The sequence below is a fragment of the Budorcas taxicolor genome, chromosome 10, assembly GCF_023091745.1.
Source record: "Budorcas taxicolor isolate Tak-1 chromosome 10, Takin1.1, whole genome shotgun sequence".
In the NCBI taxonomy this organism is placed as follows: domain Eukaryota; kingdom Metazoa; phylum Chordata; class Mammalia; order Artiodactyla; family Bovidae; genus Budorcas; species Budorcas taxicolor.
In genome coordinates this window covers 4223685-4246371 of record NC_068919.1, presented here as the reverse complement: position 1 = coordinate 4246371, position 22687 = coordinate 4223685, and the positions used below count along the sequence as shown (strand labels likewise).

Below are 22687 nucleotides of genomic sequence, written 5' to 3'. Positions count from 1 at the left end.
CTTCAGGAGACCTGACGACTTTCATTTTTTGCCCCTGAAACACATAGAACAAGAGCTTTAAGACAAGATGATTGTTACTGCCCAAACCAGCAGACTAAAGGGTGTGGCAAATGTCATCATGCTTTTCAACCATGGTGACCTCTGTCTTCTCTCCTCTTTTTTTAAAGGTAAGCGATCATATCAAAAAAAATTTAAGCAAGACCGCAGTGACACGCTGACCCCCATCCTGCAGCAGCCTTCTGCAGAAGCAACACGTGTCCAACTGCTAGAGATGGGCCTGCAGATACAGCCACACCCATGCGAATGTTTATGCCCACATGCTTATATGCGATGGCGACCTCGAGACCAACCTGCTCAGCAGAAACCCGAGTTTTCTTTTATTTGATGTTCACTATATTGAAATATTGATATTTTGTAAGAAAAAATGGTCAGTTTTATCATCTGTGTTATATTTTTAGAAAGGACAAAGGGATGAGTTAAAATCACTTGTAAAAATAATTAAACAATAGTAACTGGGAGGTCGTAGAACAAGATCTTGAATTTTTCATTTCCTCGGCTCCTTTGCCGCCTCTGCGTAGCGGCAACTTTGAGCTCAGTAAAGTGGGGCTGTTGCAGACACCACCACAGGCTGGATGACCTGTCTGCTGCAGAGGTGAACTGGAAGCAAAATTTCAATCTCCTGACACTTAATGCTTGAGGAGAGAAGGCCCTGGGGCCATGCCAACAACCAGTATCAGCCCCTGAGGGTAACGGGTTATTTGTTGCAACACTGTGGTTTCTCAGTAGAAAACCAGATTGCAGTTCTTACAGCGAGACCTGCTTGTTTGTGCCGGCTGGGTTTCTCCACCTTCCTCACAGCATAGAACACATATGAGATTTTGTTTGTAAGGCACTCAGTCAGCCCAGGAGGCAGCTTTTGGGTGACATCCAACATCCCAGAGGCTCTATTGCCCCGTGCTGGTTGCTCAGTCGTGTGCGACTCTGTTCAACCCCGTGGACTGTAACCCACCAGGCTGTTGGCCCACGTCCTACCCTAGACCCTTGTTCTCAAAGGATTAACGGTAGCATATCTTAGCACACAGGGGATCCATTCCAGCTACTGGGATTGGTGATTATTTGCTACCCAAGTGAGGCCTGAAAAATACTGCAGCGGCAGCATCACCTGGTGCTTGTTGGAAAAGCTGACACTCAGACCCATCCAATCAGCGTGTGTTTCAGCGAGCTCCCCAGTACGTCTTGTGAGCATTAAAATCTGAGGGGTGGAGTCCCTGGGGTAGCCATGTACCTCCTTAGCAAGCGGGATAAGGCCCTGGTGAGCTAAGCCCTGCCTCGCTTTGCAGCACTGCCTTTGGTCCTTCCCTTCTCTCCCCTCATACCAGAGGGCACTCTGCTCTCTCTGTTCTTTCCTTTGCATAGACTGCCTCTCAGCCTAGAACCCCTTTATCTGCCCTTCTGAACTCTTCCTGTCCCTTCAACCGTCAACTTAAAAGTCAGGTTTCACCCGCCCAGCTAAATTGGGCAGAGCAAGATGCTGGCCTGTTTCAGACTTTTGCTTCCGCCCTGTTGCTCCCTAGTTCTGATTATGTGCCTCTGCTAAAGAACTTCCCAGGTTGGACAGTAATTACCTGTTTACTCAAGCAGACTGCGAATGCTCAGTGTCAGCAGCTTTGTTTACTCATCCTTGGATAGTGGTAGGTGTGACAGTCATGCTCACTGGATAAATCAATCAGTGAATCTTGTTGGCCATTTTTACAAGAAAGCTATTTCCCTAAAACAGTAATGTATATAATATTTATAAGTCATTTCAAAATAATTCTGTTTGTATTCCTCTGATTTGTGGCTGGTTTTCATGAAATGCAGGCTAGCACGTACCCCATTTCTTATCCTTCAGGCCAGATGTACAGTTATGCTCTTTTTATGATTTAATATATTTTAACTGTAACAAAGTTGTTACAAGAGAAATTAAATCATATCAAAAACTTATAGATGAACACATCTTCTGATGTGACTACTGTCTAGTAAACCACCATTCAGTCCTTATTTTTCAACAGTGTAACTCTAAATACTGATTACTATCTTTTCTTTAAAGATGCTAAAAAAAAAATCCTGATTCCTAGCTGGTCTTCATTCACTTTAAAAATCACATTCTCAAATTGTATCCTTTTTTTCCCCTGGGTATTGTAAATTTATGTATATATCCCCACATACATCCTTAGCCAGCCTTTTAAATGCACCATTTTTAAAATCCAGCTCTGGGTGTGAAAGAAATTTTACTGTTAGGAAGACTCATAAAAGGAAGATGTTATAAAAGACCAATTTCCCCCAAAGGCTGAACAATTATTGGGGTAATTTACCGAAGAAGTACAGCCCGTGAGACCACACCTGTGCCAGCGCCAGCAAATAGAGTTTCTTTCCTCTTCTGGGTTTAGGGAAATGAGCATGAAGGGAAGGGTATTAACTCGCTCGGGGTAAGATGCGGCATTGTCTTTGGGAGCAGGAACTTCTAGGACATGCAAGAGGGGCTGGTGGTGGCAGAAGGCTCCAAGGAGGGATGGAAGAGGGGCCCACTTGCTGGCTGCTTGCCACATTCAGAGAACTAGGAAAAGGAGCAAATAATTTCAAAAATACATAGAATAAAACTAGCAGAGACAACTGATTTGAGGCCTCCCATTTAGGGAACTGCTTCTTTAAATCAGAGACTCACAAAGAAAAAAACCTCTCGCGTTTGCAAAATGGGCTTTGTACAGTACCTCAGACCACGGCCGGCTGAGAGGAGCACAGAGTTACCATGACTTTGCATCTCCCACAGGGAGGAAACGGCCCAAGGAGAGGTTCACAGCCTACGAAGACCTGCCTGTGCCCTGCTGGCAAAGGGTGTAAGAAAATCGCATTAGTCTGTGTGGTCCTGACTAGCTAATCACTGAAGGCACAAACAGAAAATTCAGGCTGTCGACACTCTCCTAGGAGCCAACATGCCTCACAGTCCAGAAAATCCTGCACGATTTCCCTTTTCCGTTTATACTTCAGAGACACAGGAGGAAGCCAAGAAAATTGGACAGTAGCTTCTTTTGCTGTTTTGCTATTCGTGTCTGTCGGAGCCCTTTCATGCTCTCACGGGGTCTGGGTCACTGACTGTAAGATCACTGCCTTTCCAGAAAGTGGGCTTCAGTGCAGTCCCACCCCTGCCTCCACGTGACCCTAAGAGGAGGCCTGAAGAGGGCTGAGAGGCCAGACGCAGCAGGACCCCTAACGAACCAAGAAACACATTTCCCCCAGGCAGGCCTCACCTGCACTTCAGGCTGAGATTTTGTTTTCTAGGACTAAATAGCCACCTCCTTCCTGGGGGAGCCTTCCTCTCAACTCCCTCCATGCTCTTCGCTTCTCTGCCTTGGCACTTATCTCTTGTGTTGAAAATAACTGTTGATATATTTCTCTTTCCCCACCTGCACCATGCAGCCTTTGAGCAGGGAGCACCTCTTTCAGCTTAAGGCCAGTACTGGTGGGTGCTAGTTGACGTCAATCTCCCCGCCTAGCCTGCAGGGGTACCCGGAGAGGTTAGCAGTCAGGGCTCCACACCCAGCTCGGCTCCCATCCCGGTGACCTTTAGCAAGCCATGCCTGTGCAAGATCTCATGATTGCATAACACGGGGATCATAAAATGTGCCTCATGGATAGCTCCAAATAATGAAAACGAAGGTGCCTCTCTTTATAAATTACCCGCAGCTCTTCAGACCACAGGGGTCTTGAGTTCTGTAAATGAAAGAACAGTATGTCAGCCACCCCAGCAGATTCTCACATGTGTGCTAGGACTTGATATTGCCCATGTTTGCTCCAAGTTAACAAGCTTTTCATTTTTAGACGTTTTAGATTTACAGAAAAATGCAAAGATGGTCCAGAGAGTCCCCAAACACTCCTCATGCAGTTTTCCGTATTATTAACCCCTTACATTAGCAGGGTATATTGGCTACAATTACTTAACCAATATTAATGCATTCTTCTTCTTATTAACTCTATTCAGATTTTCCTTAGGTTTTGCTTGGTGTTCTTTTTTTGTCTCAGGATCCCATTCAAGATACCACATTACATTTAGTTATCATGTCTTCTTTTGACTGTAACAGTTTTTCAGACTTTTCTTCATAACCTGGACAGTTCTGAGTACTGGTCAGGTATTTCGTAGAATGTATTCAGTTGGGATTTGTCTGATGTTTTTCTCATAGTTAGATGGGGTTATGGGGTTTGGGGGGCTTCTCTGGTGGCTCACTGGTTAAGAATCTTCCTGCCAGTGCAGGAGACACGAGTTTAATCCTTGGGTTGGGAGGATCCTTTGGAGAAGGAAATGGCAACCCACTCCAGTATTCTTGCCTGGAGAATCCCCATGGACAGAGGAGCCTGGTGGGGTACAGTCTGTGGGGTCGCAAAAGAGTCGGACATGACTCAGCAACTAAACAACAACAACAATGAGTTTGGGGAGGAAGATCACAGAAGTGAAATGCATTTTTATAGCTTTCTGCTTTTTAAAAACTTTTACTTCCTATCTCCCCCTGCCTCTGCCAGAACGCTGTTAATACATTGATAATGCCAGTTAGTATCAAGGAAATAGGCCATATTCTTGCACGTGTTACAAGACATCATTCTCCTCAATTGGATATCACTAGCAGGAATGGACTCTTAGAAAAAGTGTCCCCAGAGAAGTGGCCTTGGAGCCACAGACCAGAAGTTCCTGTGGGCTTTTGATAGTGAACTCAGATAAAGGACCAACCGAAGACAACAAGCCCCCAGCACAAAAAAACAGTACGGTCCTGGTATTTGATCTTGCCTGAAAGATTTTATCATCCTTTGTGAGTAAAGGAAGAGTGGAATAGCAAGTCATAAAAATACGACTACAATTAAAGGCACTAGGTCAGAGAATCACACCTCCGCCCACCTGAGGCTTGCAGAGTCGAGGCAGCAGTAGAGAGTTCATGACTGACAGATACCGTGTGCAGGCTAAGAGCGTGGGCTCTCTCCTTGCTCTGCCGCTGCTTCTCTCACGGATGCTGGGCAAGTCACCCCACTGTTTGTGGCTTAGGGCAGCCTTCTCTGGATATAGTGGATATGGTAATAACTGCCTTGCAGAGTTTTGTGGGGATCAAATGGGATGATATGAGTTAGCACTTAACAATGGTGCTGACTCAGAGTGAGTGCCTCAGTACATATCAACTGTCATCATTTTTATATTAAAATTGGAGTGAAGCTAATCTGAGAGGCACTCTAAAGTTAAAACCCTAAGGCTCAGAAGCCTTCTAAATAAGCCAGATGGGAAAAAAGTCAGATTTCTGAAAAAGATTCCGGAAATCACTTTAAAAAAAACAAAGCCTGTTACAACCCACGTGCACCTGCTTGCAGGTGGAAAAGGCAGACAGTTTCTCCAGCATGGCTGAGTTACACACCCACGTGTCTTCTCCCACACGACTGAAGCTTGGAATCCTGTTCAGAGGGCAATTAACCAGGGTTAAGTACACTGCACAGTCTAAGGCCATGGAATGGAACCAGCCAGCTGGCTCTCACTGGAACGGCGAACTGGGGCTCCAGCTACTGGGCCCGTCAGCTCGTGACCTGCTAACACAAACGAGCCTCAGCATTCACCTTCATCTCAGCACTCCGGTAAGGCCTAGAGGAATGTGGTTATCTGAAGGTGTTTGTGAATCTCTAAAGTGATTTTAATGGAGAAGCGTGCATTATTGTATTATCAGGGCTCTGTTAGGCCCTTTGCCCAGGTCTCTGACTCTGAAGGGCGCAGCAAGAAACAAATTCCGTGAGTTTGCCTCTTCACACACACTCTCCTTTCACATTTAAACTCCAGGTATGCTATTACGGACGGTGCAAGTGCAGAATAGTGACAGACAGGATTCAGTGAGCATTCAGCCTGCCCTGGTTACAATTCTAATCACTGCACATGTATTAGTTCATTGAATCCTTATAACAGTTCTCTGAACCAGTACTGTTATCGTGCCCATTTTTACAGATGAGTAAACTGAGATACAGAAAAGTTAAATGAACGACTAAAGGCCAAATAGCTATGATGTGGTTCTATCAGTTGGGACTATATTTCGTTGCATGTGACAGAAAACTCAAAAAGGAAAGAAAGTGAAGTTGCTCAGTCCTGTCTGACTCTTTGCAACCCCATGGACTGTAACCCACCAGGCTCCTCTGTCCATGGAATTTTTCAGGCAAGAGTACTGAGGTGGGTTGCCATTTCCATCTCCAAAAAGCATAGTTTAAACAAGTTAGAGTTTAATTTTCTCTTCAGTAAAAGAAGACGGGGGTGGGGGTGGTGGGGTAGGTTGTCTAAGGCTAGAACAGAAGCCCCAGGATTCCTAGAGAACGGGACTCATCTCTTTTTCTTCTCTAGTAGTCCTAATACATGACTTCTATCCTCAGGGTGTCCTCGGGAGTCCGAGGTGGAGGTTGGAGTGCCAGGCGTCAGAACTGTGTTTCAGTTAGGAGAGAAGAAAGGAGAGGGCAGAGGGCTTCCCTGGAAGCCGCACCTAACAATTTTCAGTGACATCTCATTGACTACCTCTAGCTGCAAAGACCACTGGGGTTTTGTTTTTATTTCTCTATGCTGGGCGTATTGATCAAGGTTCTATAACAAAGAAGGAGGAAAAAATAAATTTGAGACTTAAGTGCCCCAAAATGCGGGCTTCGCAGGTGGTACAGTGGTAAGTCTGCCAAGCAGGAGACGCAGGTTCCATTCCTGGGTTGGGAAGATCCCCTGGAGAATAGCAGCCCACTCCAGTATTCTTGCCTGGAAAATCCCATGGAAGAGGAGCCTGGCGGGCTACAGTCCATAGGATCGCAGAAGAGTCAGACATGACTTAGCAACTAAACAGCAAAACAGCCATAAAATACAGCTTTTCAGATTAGAACTGTGGGGCTGATAGCAGGTAAATATATGGCTATATTTCTGGTTTTATTTCCCACTTGCAATAGTCATTTGGAAAATACGAACAAGATGGTGTATGCAAGTTTTTAAAAAGTTATAACTTTACTAAGGTTTCCAGCTTTTTCTTATCCACAATTTCAAGTTATAATTGATGAGACTCTGTAAATTCATAGTATTTAAACTATTTTTTCAGACTTTTATAATTAAAAGAAACACAGAAGTGGTATTTTAGATCAAATAATTTTCTTATTTTTATTCTGAAATTTTAATCTGAGGCTTTTTATCTGCAAAACATTACTCCCAGGTTTCCCTTTCAAAGAGGAAATGTCCATTATTAGAACTTTCTTGATCTTTTAAGGAAATATAGGAAAAGAATATTTGAATCATATTTTCAGGGAATTTCCTGAGTTATACATAATTATAGCTAAAAACCTTTCTTTTGACCTCAGTTTCTCCAGAGATAAAGTAGATATAGTCATTCATTCATTGAATATATACTTGTGGGCTTATTAGGTGTTGGATACTTTATATATAATAGTCATTTTTATCTCAGTGTTAACAAAATAATGGGGTAATTATTAATTATGGAGTTTGTTACTCAATCAGTACTTTTACAGTTAAATTTCTTTTCATACAAGTAAACCAAATTTGATATATTGAAAAAAGAAACCAAACTCCTTCTGGAATGAGATGCAAATATTTCAACTAGGTACACATTCAGTTCAGTTCAGTCGCTCAGTCGTGTCCGACTTTTTGTGACCCCATGAATCGCAGCACACCAGGCCTCCCTGTCCCTCACCAACTCCGGGAGTTCACTCAGACTCATGTCCATCGAGTCGGTGATGCCATCCAGCCATCTCATCCTCTGTCGTCCCCTTCTCCTCCTGCCCCCAGTCCCTCCCAGCATCAGAGTCTTTTCCAATGAGTCAACTCTTCGCATGAGGTGGCCAAAGTACTGGAGTTTTAGCTTTAGCATCAGTCCTTCCAATGAACACTCAGGACTGATCTCCTTTAGAATGGACTGGTTGGATCTCCTTGCAGTCCAAGGGACTCTCAAGAGTCTTCTCCAGCACCACAGTTCAAAAGCATCAATTCTTCGGCGCTCAGCCTTCTTCACAGTCCAACTCTCACATCCATACATGACTACTGGAAAAACCATAGCCTTGACTAGACGGACCTTAGTCAGCAAAGTAATGTCTCTGCTTTTGAATATACTATCTAGGTTGGTCATAACTTTACTTCCAAGGAGTAAGCGTCTTTTAATTTCATGGCTGCAGTCACCATCTGCAGTGATTTTGGAGCCCCAAAAAATAAACTCTGACACTGTTTCCACTGTTTCCCCATCTATTTCCCATGAAGTGATGGGACCAGATGCCATGATCTTCGTTTTCTGAATGTTGAGCTTTAAGCCAACTTTTTCACTCTCCTCTTACACTTTCATCAAGAGGCTTTTTAGTTCTTCACTTTCTGCCAGAAGGGTGGTGTCATCTGCATATCTGAGGTTATTGATATTTCTCCTGGCAATCTTGATTCCAGCTTTTACTTCCTCCAGCCCAGTGTTTCTCATGATGTACTCTGCATATAAGTTAAATAAGCAGTTAAATACAGCCTTGACGTACTCCTTTTCCTGTTTGGAACCAGTCTGTTGTTCCATGTCCAGTTCTGACTGATGTGCTGCAAATGTTATCTATTTTTTTAGAGTTCCCTCAGCTTGCTAGGGGGACGTGTTGTATTTCACAAAGCCATTTCATATTATACTGTTTACTCTTAAATAGGAAAAATCTTCTAGTACCCTTATATGTAATGATTCACAATGCATGTTTTGCTATATGGCAAAGAAGATGAATATTGTACTAGATAAGTGCTAGAAGATAAATATTAACAATTTTCCTATTTAACAGTAAATATAATATGAAATGGCTTTGTGAAATACAACACTTCCCTCTAGCAAGCTGAGGGCACTCTAAAATGGATAACATCTGCAGCACATGTATATATTTTAAAATTTATATTAATGTAGCTGTATTGCTGCATCTCTAAGGAAATACTTTTAGTGTCACTGTGTTCCAGAAATATGTTACAAAGAAGATCATAGTAGAACCCTTTGTAACGGGAAATGTCATAATAATGTTTCCCCTGATAGAATCCAAAATTGTGCGCAGCTCGGTAAATGAAGAGAGAGTTCGGAGTCAGAGCCCGAGGTTGGGGTGCTGTGGTTTACTCTCAGTTCGTTACTAATTGTAATTACCTTCTGACACTGGCCAAACCAGCCTAACTGGACGTCCTCACTTTCCTCTGCCAGAGTACAGGAGGCGGCAGCGGTCAGGGAGGAACCTCGGCGCTCCTGGGAGCTTCGCGACCTGCGAGCGTTAGGAGAGGGGAGTCCTTAGAGGAGAGCGTAATCTGTTTCACATCACAGAAGGCACAGGTCCCTGCATTTCAATTCTGGATTCAGATAAGAGGCAGATGAAGTAGAGTCAGTGAGGAGAGGTGAGGCGGCGAGGATAGCCAAACTCGGAGGGAGAGTGTTCCCCGCTGCTAGGTCGCTTCCGTCGTGTCCGACTCTGTGCGACCCCAGAGACGGCAGCCCACCAGGCTCCCCCGTCCCTGGGAGTCTCCAGGCAAGAACGCTGGAGTGGGGTGCCGTTTCCTTCCCCGAGTGTTCCCTGAGAAGGGAGTAAATGCGGGAGCTACCAAAGAGCAGCAAGTAGGTTAATAAATAGAAGTTTCATGCGGTTTCCCATGTGCCCTTAATCTTCAGACAAAGGTGCTATTTTTAAAATTTTGAACATACTCCATAGCTCACCTCTGCCTTGGCTGGCTAACTGTAAGTGAAAATGTGCCTGCTTCTTGACCCAAAGCTTGTCCTTCCTACTGCTCAAAGTCAATGTTGGTTTTATAGCATGATGTTTAGAGCCTCTTTCGTACCGTGTTTTTTTCTCTGTAAATCTCTCCCCAGATATTTCTCCCCTCTATAACAGAACACCACTACTTGAAGCCCTGTCAAATATCAGTACTTGGATTAACCAGTAAATTCGTGGCCGACACTGATGTTGACATTTTTAACTTCAAATTAATGGAGATATGATCTGTGTTCTTTGTTGAGGAACAGTGGCACAAGAAGGAGATTTTTAAAATATGTTACAGTGGCCCAAGAAGAAAAAAACATAGTTTTAAAAATATGTTTTGTCGCAAAAGAAAACAATAGTCGCACGTACCGCTTTTACCAAAGCCAATGAATTCTGCTATGTGATAATCTTACACTAATTTCTTCCTTTGAATACAACCCCATCTCCTCACTCACTGCTGCTAAAACTGATACCAGATCTGAATCCTGAAAATGACCCCTTCTCCTTCCTCCCATGTCTTCCCTCCCACGATTCTCACAAAAGAAACAACCCTCTACCATAAACAAGGAATTAGAGGAGAATGGTCTAGAGCCAGCCCGTTTATTGCAGCACTAAGTAATTTCCTTTATCCCTGGCTTGTAACATCTCAGAGCATCAATGGACTCAAGATTCTTCAGGATGGTTAAAAAACACTGATGCTAACCTGTGAGGCAGAAGAAATAACACAAAGTGGACCTTTGCCCCCAGAGAATGACTGAGGTCCTGTGGGAAGAATCTTTAGCCTTGCGAAGAGCAGACTTATGTGGCAATAACACAAGTAGGCATGATGAGAGAAGGGCAAAGAAACCAAAAACGGAGTATGTGGTTAAATTATTCATGATGATGCCGCAGCTGTATTGATCAGAGGCAGCTTCCTCTCTTAACCCTACCTTCCCCGTACTTATAGAAGGTGTCATCCATCCCCCAAAGAATTATGTCCCAGTGTGAATGGGCTGGGGACAGGGTGTGGGGTTAGTTTTCAGGACCTTAGTTGCAAGAAGCCTGGTTATCTAATATAGTTCTACCGTATCTAATGACAAACAAACCAGTGACCTCTTTGCATATCCCATTTCCTAGGAAAGAAACGGTGTATCATTTCACAGTGTACCTTGCAGGAAAAAAAAGTTCTGCCCTCCCCGCCAGCTCATATTACCTTCAGCATCAAAAAGTCTAATATAAAATTGAAGTTTCTAAAGCACAGCATGGTATTGAAAGGGCATTTGTATTTTAAGAGTCTTGCTTATCTTGTTCACTGCTGAATCTGCACTGCCAGAACACTGCTGGTCGCACAGTAGGTGGTCAGTCATATTTGATGAATGAATGAATGAATGTTGTTGGTATACTTATCGGGACTCAGGGAATGGACACGGAATGCAGGCATTCAAGTCTCTATGCTCGGCAGCTTGGTTGATGGGACCTCAGGCTCCTAAGATAGCTGGAACTGGCCATTCCAGGCTTCCTTCTGGAAGTCTTACTTACTTGAGAAACAACTGTGTCCTCAGAGACTGAGGATGAATTTAGGATATGTGCACACAGTTCCAACTTTGTAGTCTGGGAAACTCTGAGACAAGAATTGATCCTCTGTCTTTCAACAAATAACCCCAAAGCAGTTTGCTACCCAATTTGGGCCAAAGATTATCTGTGATAGACTTCTGAAGAAAAGAAACTGTTAGAAAATACAATATCCTTTTCACCTCAAGGGAAAGGGGACTTAAAAAGAAAGCTCTTCTTAATGTTGCTGAGGTAACTAACATTTCATTTGGGGGGAAAAAAAATCCTTATTCTGATGCAGAAGGGAAAAAAGATTGGTAGCTGATCAAGCCGGTTCATTCTAAGGAAGTCTAAAAATTTGTCCCAACTGAGTGTTGAAAAGTCATCTGGGGAAGGCAAATTGTGACTTATCTCTGTAACAGAAAACTTTGGCTAATGTATGACTACCTTTATTCCTAACAGCTAACATTTTATGGAATTTAACCAAAAACCACATTAGAAAGAGAAGAAAATGTTACTAGGTAGATGTGTTTAGCTTCTGGTGATAGTTAAACTGATCAGAGAATACTAGAAATTATTAGATTCCAGCAAGAGTCTAAAATGGCATCAACCTTGGATTTTGAGGAAGATGGAAAATAGAGCTATGCAAAGACCTCTGTTCCTTCCATTTCAGGTTCCTGGAAATGACAGATCTGCTTTGCTTTTTAAAAAATTCATAGCAGTACTAGGAAACAGGAATTGATACACTGGGCCGGCCAGAAATTATTATAAGGGATCCTGAGACATATGCAAAGCAGATGGAATAATGTTAACAGAGAAAAGCTACTAAGCTAAAAATGGAAATGACTTCAAATGTGCTACTGACTCAGGGCCCATACAAGGAACAGGAAGAATCCTAGGCCCCCAGAAAGTGATCAAATGAGACAAATATGGACACTGAAGCAAAAATGCTGAAGAACATGTTGGTACATCAGTAATGTATTGATAGATTTATATATCATAACCAAGCAGGACTTATCCCAGAAGAGATTCGACACTGGAAAAAAATTAACATAATTCACTCTATTACTAGATTAAAAATGGAAATCCTACAGTCATGTAAACAGATGCCTCATGAAAGAATTCAATTAATTTCAACATGTATATCTAATAAAAAATTCTTTTTAGCATAGTAGGAATAGAAAAAACTTTCTTACCCTAATCAAGGATATTATTAACCTCTAATGCTTAACCCCCCCAAATCCTCAACTACAAAGATGAACTATTTGGAAGGTTTCCATTAAAATCAGAAATAAGTCCAGAATGACTTAAATTTCTGCTAGCCAACATTATAATGAAAAGTGTAACAAAATGGGTAAAAAATTCTCTATTGGCAAAGAATAGGAAAAGTGAGCTATGTGTATTCAGATAATATAATGTTTTTTTTTTTTAATTCCAGGAGACCCAACTAGCAAACTATTAGAAATAATAACAGAGCTCAACAGTGTGACCAGAAATAAGACAGACAGACAGCCTTCAGCCTTAGACCGAATGTGAGTGTTCCCTCCAGAGCGCTTATGTGGAAATCCCAACCCCTGTTGTGATGGTATTAGAAGGTAAGATCTTTGGGAGGTGATTCAGTTCAGTTCAGTCACTCAGTCGTGTCCAACTCTTCGCAACCCCACAAACCGCAGCACGTCAGGCCTCCCTGTCCATCACCAACTCCTGGAGTCCACCCAAACCCATGTCCATTGAGTCGATGATGCCTTCCAACCATCTCATCCTCTGTGGTCCCCTTCTCCTCCTGCCTTCAATCTTTCTCAGCATCAGGGTCTTTTCAAATGAGTCAGCTCTTTGCATCAGGTGGCCAAAGTATTGGAGTTTCAGCTTCAACATCAGTCCCTCCAATGAACACCCAGGACTGATCTCCTTGGGAGGTGATTAGGTCATAAGAATGGAGCCCTCTAGAATGAGATCAGTGGCTTCTACTAAAGAGATATTTTTCTTTCACGAAAAATGTACCTCAGTTAACATTGATATTACTAATTCTTTGAATTCTTTGCCTGGTAAATTGTTTATTTCATTTTTTTCCCAAGGGGTTTTCTTTTTCTCTTTCAATTGGGTCAGATTCCTCTGTCTTCTCATTTTGTTTGACTTTGTCTCTCTGAAATTATGTGAGACAGTTACCCATTGTGGTCTTGAAGGAGTGTCCTTATATGGGAGCATCCTCATTCGGTGAGTGCCCAGTGGCTTTGGCAAGAGAGCTGAATCTGCTGTGGTCCTGAGTCACATCTTCCCCAGGGTGTGCTGGCAGCTATCGGCTTGGTAGGAGGTGCGCTTGAGTTGGAGGGGCTTGGCTAGGTCTTCCTGTCTTTCCCGTGGCCATCATCACCCAGTCAGGGGCCGGCTTGGGTCCCAGGTTACTGGAGCTGAAGCCTTGAGGACTGGGTCTGAGCTGGTTTCATCCCCTGTTAGTGTGTTCTCCCGCCCATCCCGGCACCATTCGCCTCACCCTATGGGGAGGCAGTGCTGGACAAGGAGGGCTGGTGTGGGCCCTTGGCGTGAGTTGGGGCATGGCCTGTAGCAGTCTGGCTGGGGTCAGAGATCCAGGCTGCTTTCCGACATGCCGCCTATGGAAGAACCAGTGACGGCTGCCCCTGCCCTGCTCGGATGTCACATCAGGCCTGAGTTATATGTGGTCTCTCTGCTGAGCCTTCTCCCTGAGCCTTGGCAGCCCCCAGCCCGGTGTAGAGCTGGTTGTGATGCAAGCTGCTGAAGCTCTTACCTGTCTCAGGCTGGGGCAGGCTGGGGGGCAGCGGTGTTCCGTCTCGATCCACTGTCTCTGCCTTGCTTCGGGAGCAGGCTGGTGGCCATGTCCTCCTCATGAGTGGAGTCCTGGCTTTCTGCAGGCCTCCTGTTAGCCCCACCAGCACAGGGGCTTGTCCTCCCCATGTTGGACCCCAGGGCTAGGGTGCCGGTTTGTGCCTGAATGACTCACTTCCAGGGCGAATCTCCACCCGTTTGCCTCTGACACTCTCCCAGGACCGCAGGTCCCAACCTGACTGTTTCCCTTCCTTTCCCACCTGATTGTGCTGCATGTATCTGTGGTACCGCCTTGGTTGTATGGCCGTCTTCTTGCCAGTCTCCAGTTTGTTTCAGTGTGAATTGTTCCACATGTAATTGTATTTTTCATGTGTCCACAGGGGCAGGTGAGTTCTGCATCCTCCTGTTCCATCACCTTGCTCTCCACCCTTTCATCACTGATTTGAAGTATCACCTGTATTACTTAGAAAATAAATATAAATCATGTAAAATCTAATCACAAATTTTAATCTAGATTTTTCTATTCTGTCTTATTGATCTACTTACTATTCTTAACACCAGTTGTTCTAATTATTATGGCTTCGTTTTTATATTTGCTACAGCATTGTTCTTTTATAAATTGTCTTGACTAAAATCTTGTGTGTTTCTCTTTTGAATTAATTTTATAATTAACTTGGCAAATTCCTGGAAATTCCTGAGAGTACTTTTATTGTGATTATTTTGGATTTACAGATTAAATGATAGAAGAAATTCATTGCTGTCACATTGTCTTGCAAATATACTAAAGGAGTTTTTCAGAATGAAAGGAAATGACTATAGATAGCAGAAAATGATGAGTACCAGAAATGATAAATCGTGAGTAAACAAATTGTGTGCATATGTTTTTAAACTCAATTTCTTTTGCAATCTTAGACTGCAATGTTAGACTGTGTAAAGTGCTAATTATAAGAATGTATTCTTGGGTTTATAACATACATAGGTGTTATACATACATAATATATATGGCAATTGAGGGGGGAGAATTGGAACTACCTTCTTAAGCTGCTATATTTTACTGGTATTAAGTCACTGTTAACCTAAAGTAGATTGTGACAGGTAATGTTTATGTCATAACTCTTAAAGTAACTATTAAGAAATAGGAATTGTTAAAAATCAACAGAAGAATGAAATAGGTTCATTAAAAAAATATTAACCACAAAAGAATACAGTAAAGGAGGAACAGAGGGAGAACAAAGATCTGAGACATGGAATTCTCTACCAACAGCAGAATGCGCTTTCCTTTTAAGCATAAATGGAATATTACCCAAAACATAATATTTTAGGAGACAGTAAACTACAACCCAAGGGCCAGGCACCTAATTTTTCAATCTACTTTCTGTTCCTATGAATTTGTTTATTGTAGACATTTTGTATAAGTGAAATTACACAGTATTTGTCCTTCTGTGTCGAGCTTATTTCACTTAGCCTAATGTCTTTAAGGTCTGTCCATATTGTAAACATATCTCAGAAGTTCCTTCCATATTATAGACAAATAATATTTCATTATATGTATCTATCATAGTATATTCTGTTTATCCAGTCATATGTTGATCAACATTTGGATCGTTTATGTCATTTGGTTACTGTAAAAAAGGCAGCAATGAGTACTTGTGTGCAAGCAAGTACCTCCTGAGTCCCGCTTTCCGTTCTTCTGAGAGGTGGGATTGCTGGTAATTTTATGTTTAACTTTTCGAGGGACCACTGAACTGTTTCTCACTGCATCGTTTTCTACTTCCGCCAGCTATATACTAGGCTTCCAATTTCTCCACAGCCTTAATATATTTAAAAAACACTGAAATCATTTTTTAAAATGATTTTTGTTCAAATTAGATGAGAAATCAACAGAAAGAAATATGGGAAATCCAAATTATTTAGAAATTTGGAATAATTTGGAAATTAAGCAATATATATATATATTTTTTAGTAGTTTTTTATTTTTTTAATTTTAAAATCTTTAATTCTTACATGTGTTCCCAAACATGAACCCCCCTCCCACCTCCCTCCCCATAACATCTCTGTGGGTCATCCCCATGCACCAGCCCCAAGCATGCTGTATCCTGCGTAAGTAATATATTTCTAAATGGCCTGTGAAAAAGGGGAAATTAAAAAACATTTCTCTAAGAACATGTATGTATTTTTACTTTTGCCTGAGATGGGTGCTCGTTACTGTGCACAGGCTTTCTCTAGTCTTGCTGACGGGCAACCCTTTGCTGCGGTGCCCGGGCCTCTCAGTGGGGTGCTCCCTCTTCTTGGGGAGCAGGGCTCTAGGGCGAGGGGGCTTCAGCGGTTGTGGCACACAGGCTTAGTGCCCATGGCATGTGGGATCTTCCAGACCAGGGATCAAACCCAAGTCCCCTGCCTTGGCAAGCGAATTCTTAACCACTGACCACCAGGGAAATCCAAGCTTGTTTCTAAATGAGTAAAACAAACCCACAGTATACTAACATTTATGGAATGTAGCTAAACCAATACTTATGGTTAAGATAGAGTGCTTCTCCCCTACCATTAGGAATTGGCAGGGATGTCAATTCTTGCCACTTTTATTCAGTATTATAATAGAGGTTCTAACTAGAGTGATAAGGCAAGAAAAATCAAGGTATAAAAACTGGAAAGGAAAAAGTAAAACTTTTTCTAATTATGAATTAATGAATTTTACAATATTGCAAAATACAGTCTACCATGCAATTATTAGTTGCATTTCTATGTACAAACAATAAATAACCCCAAATGAAATTAAGAAATAAATTTCTTTCACAATAATAAGATACTTTGCAATGCATTTAACAAAAGCAGTGCAATATATCTGAACACTAACAGCTATAGAGCACAGCTAGAGAAATTAGAGAAAATCTCAATAAATGGAGAGCTATTCCTATGTTTTAGAAATAGACTATGAGATACCTGAATAACTCCATAATTTAATATTAATAAAAAATACTAAATTATACCCTTATAATTGGTGGGTTTTATGGTATGTAAATTATACCTCCATAAAGCTGTTAAAAATTGTTTTGTAAATGACCTTTCTGGGTATAGGTGCTTGATGCATTTGTGTCAGAAAGCTATATTTTATAATATGTTTGTACTCAAAGACTGCTGAAGTAAATACGCAAGTTTATTAAAGCCAAGATATTTTTATATCCCTAATTCCAGTCTCTAAGTCTTAAACTGCTTAACATTCATCATCACAGATTTCAGCTTCTAAACTTGTACAATTATTTATTTGTGTCCACAGCCATAAAAAAATTGGAACAGGTATTTTTTGTATTATTTGTTAAAACTATTGTATTATGTTGTGTACTACAAGGAAAAGAAAATAGGGTGTCTTGGGTGAAAACGAAGCTAAAAGTTGTGGCTGTCTACACGTGCTAAGTTGCTTCAGGATTCTCCAGGCAAGAATACTGGAGTGGGTTACCATGCCTGGCTCCAGGGGATCTTCCCAACCCAAGGACCAAACCCGTGTCTCTTATGTCCCCTGAATTGGCAGGCAGGTTCTTTACTACTAGTGCCACCTGGGAAGCCCGTGGCTCTCTATAGGTTACAATTATTTCAGTAATCCACATGGCAGTCAAGCCATTATAGTGAAAAGTTATGTCCATTAGATGGAAACTGGCAATTAGATTTCCCACAGCGAGGGACTCCTCGATATTGCCAGACTTCTCAGTGTGAAAAATTCACATCATGTAATCCCTCTATTAAATACCTTCCTTTTAGGTGAAGCAGCACCTGCCTGGTTACCTTTATTTTTTTCGAGAAATGTGAATTCAGTTTTTTCTTAATTTTGGTTTCTCTGGGGAATGAAGTTAGATATTATTTTGTATACTAATCTTACTGTCTTCTTAGAGGTAAGAGAAATAATAAAGCAAGTTTTGTTGGGTGCCTGACCCTGTGTCTTAGAAGTCCGTACAGAGAACGTCGGGAAGTGTTAATGCTGTTTTCACTTTGTATGCCCCTCATCTTTGAAAGGGCTTCCGTGGTGGCTCAGATGGTAATGAATCTGCCTGCAATGCAGGAGACCTGGGTTCAGTCCCTGGGTTGGGAAGATCCCCTGGAGGAGGGCATGGCAACCCACTCCAGTATTCTTGCCTGGAGAATCCCCAAGGACAGAGGAGCCGGGTGGGCTACAGTCCACGGGGTCACACAGAGTCAGACACGACTGAGCGACTAAGCACACAGCACATCTTTGAGAAGTTCTTCATGCTCCATGGTGCTGTTCACACACTGACTAAATAAAGAGCGGAAAATACCACCAGGCATCTGAATACGTGAATGCTCAGTGTTCAACTTGTGGACACCTATCTAGACTCTCATGGACAGTTTCACTCCCTGCCTCTACAGCAGCTGATTCTAAGACCCTTGCCCCCAGCCCCATCTTGGTCTTGTAGGCGGAATTCAGGCAACTGTTAAGCATATTGTGCCTGAAGTATTTCCTAGTAGCAAGTGATTGGGTGGACAGATCTTTTATAATAGCAGTATTTTTCGGGGAAAAGAGGAGCAGCTAGTGCTGCCAGGTGGCAAAGGGATCCTTAAATGGGAGATATTATTAGCACTAAGACCACGAAGAGGTAGGTTAGAGACCGTTTAGTTCAACATCAGTCATTTTACAAAAGAGAAAGTTGAAACTCGGGAAACTGAGTGGATTTACCCCAGGGGTAGCCAAAACTGACAGTTTCCTACTCATTATTTGTTCTTCTTCCTCACTAATGAACCCTGGCTTTTGTTTAGAGTGGCAATATTCCCAGAGTAAAAGAATCACCTTCTCAGCCTTCCTTGTGGCTAGGGATAAAGACATATGTCCCAGTCCTCACAAGGGAGATGTAAGCGGAGGTCATTGGAGGGGTTTTGGAGAGCTTTCTAAAGGGAGGCGTCAGACTTCTTTTTGTCTCTTCCTTCCTCCTTCCTGTGTGCCATGCAGACACAAGACTAGTTGTTTGTGATTTTTATTATTTCTGGGTGTGAAAAAACTTTCTCTTTTAAAGCAACACCTCTTTCTGGCAATCTATCAAATGTTGGTGTAGAAGGAAATGGCAACCCACTCCAGTATTCTTGTTTGGAAAATCCCATGGACAGAGGAGCCTGGCAGGCTACCGTCCATAGGGTCGCAAAGAGTCCGACATGACTGAAGCAACTTAGCATCAAGTATTGGAGGAATCCATTCATGAATGCTACAGCTGCTGCTGCTGCTGCTGCTAAGTCGCTTCAGTCATGTCAGACTCTGTGAGGTCCCATAGATGGCAGCCCACCAGGCTCACCATCCCTGGGATTCTCCAGGCAAGAACATTGGAGTGGGTTGCCATTTCCCTCTCCAATGCATGAAAGTGGAGTTGCTCAGTCATGTCTGATTCTTAGCGACCCCATGGACTGCAGCCTACCAGGCTCCTTCATCCATGGGATTTTCCAGGCAAGAGTACTGGAGTGGGGTGCTATTGTCTTCTCCATGAATGCTACAGATCTTACTTGAATTCTGTACCTAGCTTTTCTTATGGAAGCAAAGGACATACCAAGGTTCTACAGAACCTGAGAAGGACAAGAAGCTTATCTGCAAGACATATGCTTGTTTCTCAGTTTCTACTGAGCCCTCACTGTGAACCCCCAGCATATTAACTTTTGCTGCTCGCTGTAAGAGGGGATCAGCAGCAACTCAGAGAGGACAGTAATACCACCAACAAAAAGGCAGAGAGGGAAGTAACTCACTGAAGAATAAGCAACGTTCTGGTGGAAGAAAGGGGCAACGTTGTTAGAGCTTTATGGAGAAGTATGTATGGAAAAGAGAAATCATTATATACTTTCGGATTTCTGGGCCAGAGAAGAAAGGGGTTTTCTTTTTTTTTTTTTAAGAGAAAAGTTCATGCCCTTATCACTTTTCTCCTTTTCAAGAAAGATAAAGAGACTGCATATAGTACAGGAAGAGAGTAGGCCTGACTTTGTTCCACCGAGTTTTCTTCTCAAGAGAAGCAAAGATTGTCAGGTTTGAGTGAAGCAGAGGGAAGCCTAAGAGGCCGGTTTCAGCTGCAGCCTGCTAGGGGAGCTGCTATTTTAAAAGAGGAGTATAAAATGTGAGAAGCACAGCACTTAATGTTTAACTCCATGAAATGAAAATAATTGGCAAGTGCGTTAGTAGTAGCTAAAGGGTGAGAATGTTTATCCAGAAAGCACACCTTGATGGCCAGAATCGTCTTTTTTTTTTTTTTTTAAATTAAAGGAAAGTTGAGTATCAAGAGGATATAGAGATATAATCGACCTTTGCACACTTTGTGTGTTTAAAATACAATCCCTTGTGTTTGTTCTCATCTCAGGAGCGCTGGCTTGGTCTTTGTTACCTATCGGATTTCAGGAAGGCTGACTTGAGATGCGGCGTTGCCATTTCCTGGGTCCTCACTTAGTCTTTTTTCCCCGGCGCTGTCAGCCAGATCCTTTGTTGTGCCTGCTCTGCGTTCATTCTCTCTGCCCTCACACCTCCAGACGGTGGGATGGGGATTTTTCCCGGGCCTTGCAGGAAGAGCTCCGGACGGCCACCGTCTCAGGCATCAGATAAAGGACAGCTTTAACCAGCCAGTGGGTGTCGGGGCTGGGTCGGCGCCGGGAGCAGACCCGCTTCTGTGTCTGCGTTTGTCTCCGCGGCCGTCTGACCCCCTGGCGGGAGGCGCGGGCCGCGACCCCCGAGGAGGCGGGGCCTCCGAGCCGGGCTCCGCCTGGTGTGGATTTCACGGTCGCCGCCGCCGCCCTCGTTTGTTCCGTTACATCGCCCTGTCCTGAGCAAACAGTCGTGGCTGCCCAGGAGCCCTCCGTGGCCTTCCTCCCACCCAGCTCCGCGTTTTGCTTTTCCCCCTCGCTTTCTCATTTTTCCTCGTTAACAGCATCCTGGCGGGGCGCTTGGCAAAACTCAGGCTAAAAACAGAAAAGAGAGAAAAAGGACCAATTCGATGCACCTGCCTCCTTCCTGCAGAGTTTGCGAAGGATCTTAACCATGTCTGAGTCGGGGGAGATTAGTGAATTTGGCTACATCATGGAATTATTAGCCAGAGGCAAGGTAAGTGCCGGGGCGCGCGGAGCTGCGGCCTGGGTTCCGCCCCCAACCTCACCCCCGCCCCCGACTCCGGGCACTACTTGGCCTGTGGCTGCAGGTGTCCTGGGCCCTGGCAGCCCCCGGGGAGGGCGGGACTGGAGTCCCAGGTCCGTGTTCTCAGCCGCTGCTGAAAGCAAAGCAGACATCTGACCTCCCACCCTCTCCACCCCCATTAATAGCGCGGCATCTCTGAAATGAGCCAAAAAGGAATTGGCCAGCTGGGTGATGGCGGGGGCTCTGGGGACCGAGAGGGGCAAGGGCTCAGCCTGCGAAGATGGGGAGGAGGGCCGGGCGTTGGCCAGGGGGCGCTCCTCGACGCGCCCAGGGTTCCTCAGCGTGGTTGACATCGTGTGGTTGACCTGGTCTGTCCAGGCGCAGAGCGCGGAGGGAAGGCTGGACCAGACGGTGGATAGGCTATGAGGGTGGGGTCGGGTTCACGCAGTCCGACCTTACGGCGGATAAGTAGGGGCAGAACCCGGGTTCGCCCAGCCCTGGTGTTTTCAGGTCCTCGGCCGTTGTCCCAGGCCCGGAACATTTCAGGCATCCTTCCTTTGGAGGGGAGAGGGAGATGCGAAGGCGCCGGGCTGCAGCCAGGCACCTGTTCCTTTCGGAGCCCTTTGGAAACCCAGGCTGGCGCTGTCGGTGGCGCCTGGGGACCCCGCCCTCAGCCGGGCGGAGTGGCGCCTCGCTGAAGCGGAAAGCCTTGCCGGAGTCTGCCTTCCGAGCTACATCTGAGAAAGTGCCTGTAGAGGCTCCTATGTGGTTTACAGGCGGGAAGAACTGGGAAATGTGAAAGTCCCGCGGTACGCCGGGATTCGCCTGTGCCTAGAAAGCGAGAAACGGTCTTCTGCAGCTGGAGTTTCGAGAAAAGGTTATGGCACAGATGAGAAAAGGATGCCCTGCGCAAGGTCATCATGAAAAGAAGGATGATCTGCAGCCGTGCTGTGAGCCCCTGGAACATGAGTCTCATATCTCACCAACCCCAGCAACGCGGATGCTTCAGGCCAGACAGTCCCACGGCTGGGGAGCAGGTTAACGTCCCCCACCCCACCTCCCGCGACCAAAGGGTCCTGGGCTAACTGTGGGCCTCCTGAATTCCCTCTCTTGTTGTGCAAACAGGGAATACACTCACCCAAAACAGAATGCTTATTCACTTTTCTTTAGTAGAGTCAGTGTTTCAGGCCACCCCTGCCATTTACACCTCGGACCAGAAGCAGAAACGGAGGACACCGGTTCGACTTTCTTTCGTGTCCCGAGGCTCCATCCTACACTTCGAGGGGCCTCCAGCACACGCGTAGGGACATTCTGGCCAGCATCTCCAAGCTCTTTATCGCCCCAAGCAGCTTCCCCTTAGCCACAAGCACCTGCCTTCCCCACCCCCGGTCTGGAGTGCCTACCACAACCTTCTCCACCCTCTGGAGGATTGACCCTGGGGAGAGAAGTTCAGAAGGAAGTGCTGAGCGAGGAGGCTGGCTT

At 44.2% G+C, this 22687-nt stretch overlaps 1 protein-coding gene across 1 annotated transcript in view; it reads left to right on the top strand.

The window, feature by feature from the left end:
* The first annotated feature begins 21112 nt into the window (after window positions 1-21112).
* TRIM36 (tripartite motif containing 36) overlaps window positions 21113-22687 on the top strand; it is a 40782-nt gene continuing 39207 nt past the window's right edge. The window contains exon 1 of the mRNA XM_052646922.1: window positions 21113-21175. Coding sequence (XP_052502882.1) covers window positions 21113-21175 — 63 coding nt within the window. The remainder of the gene's footprint in view (window positions 21176-22687) is intronic.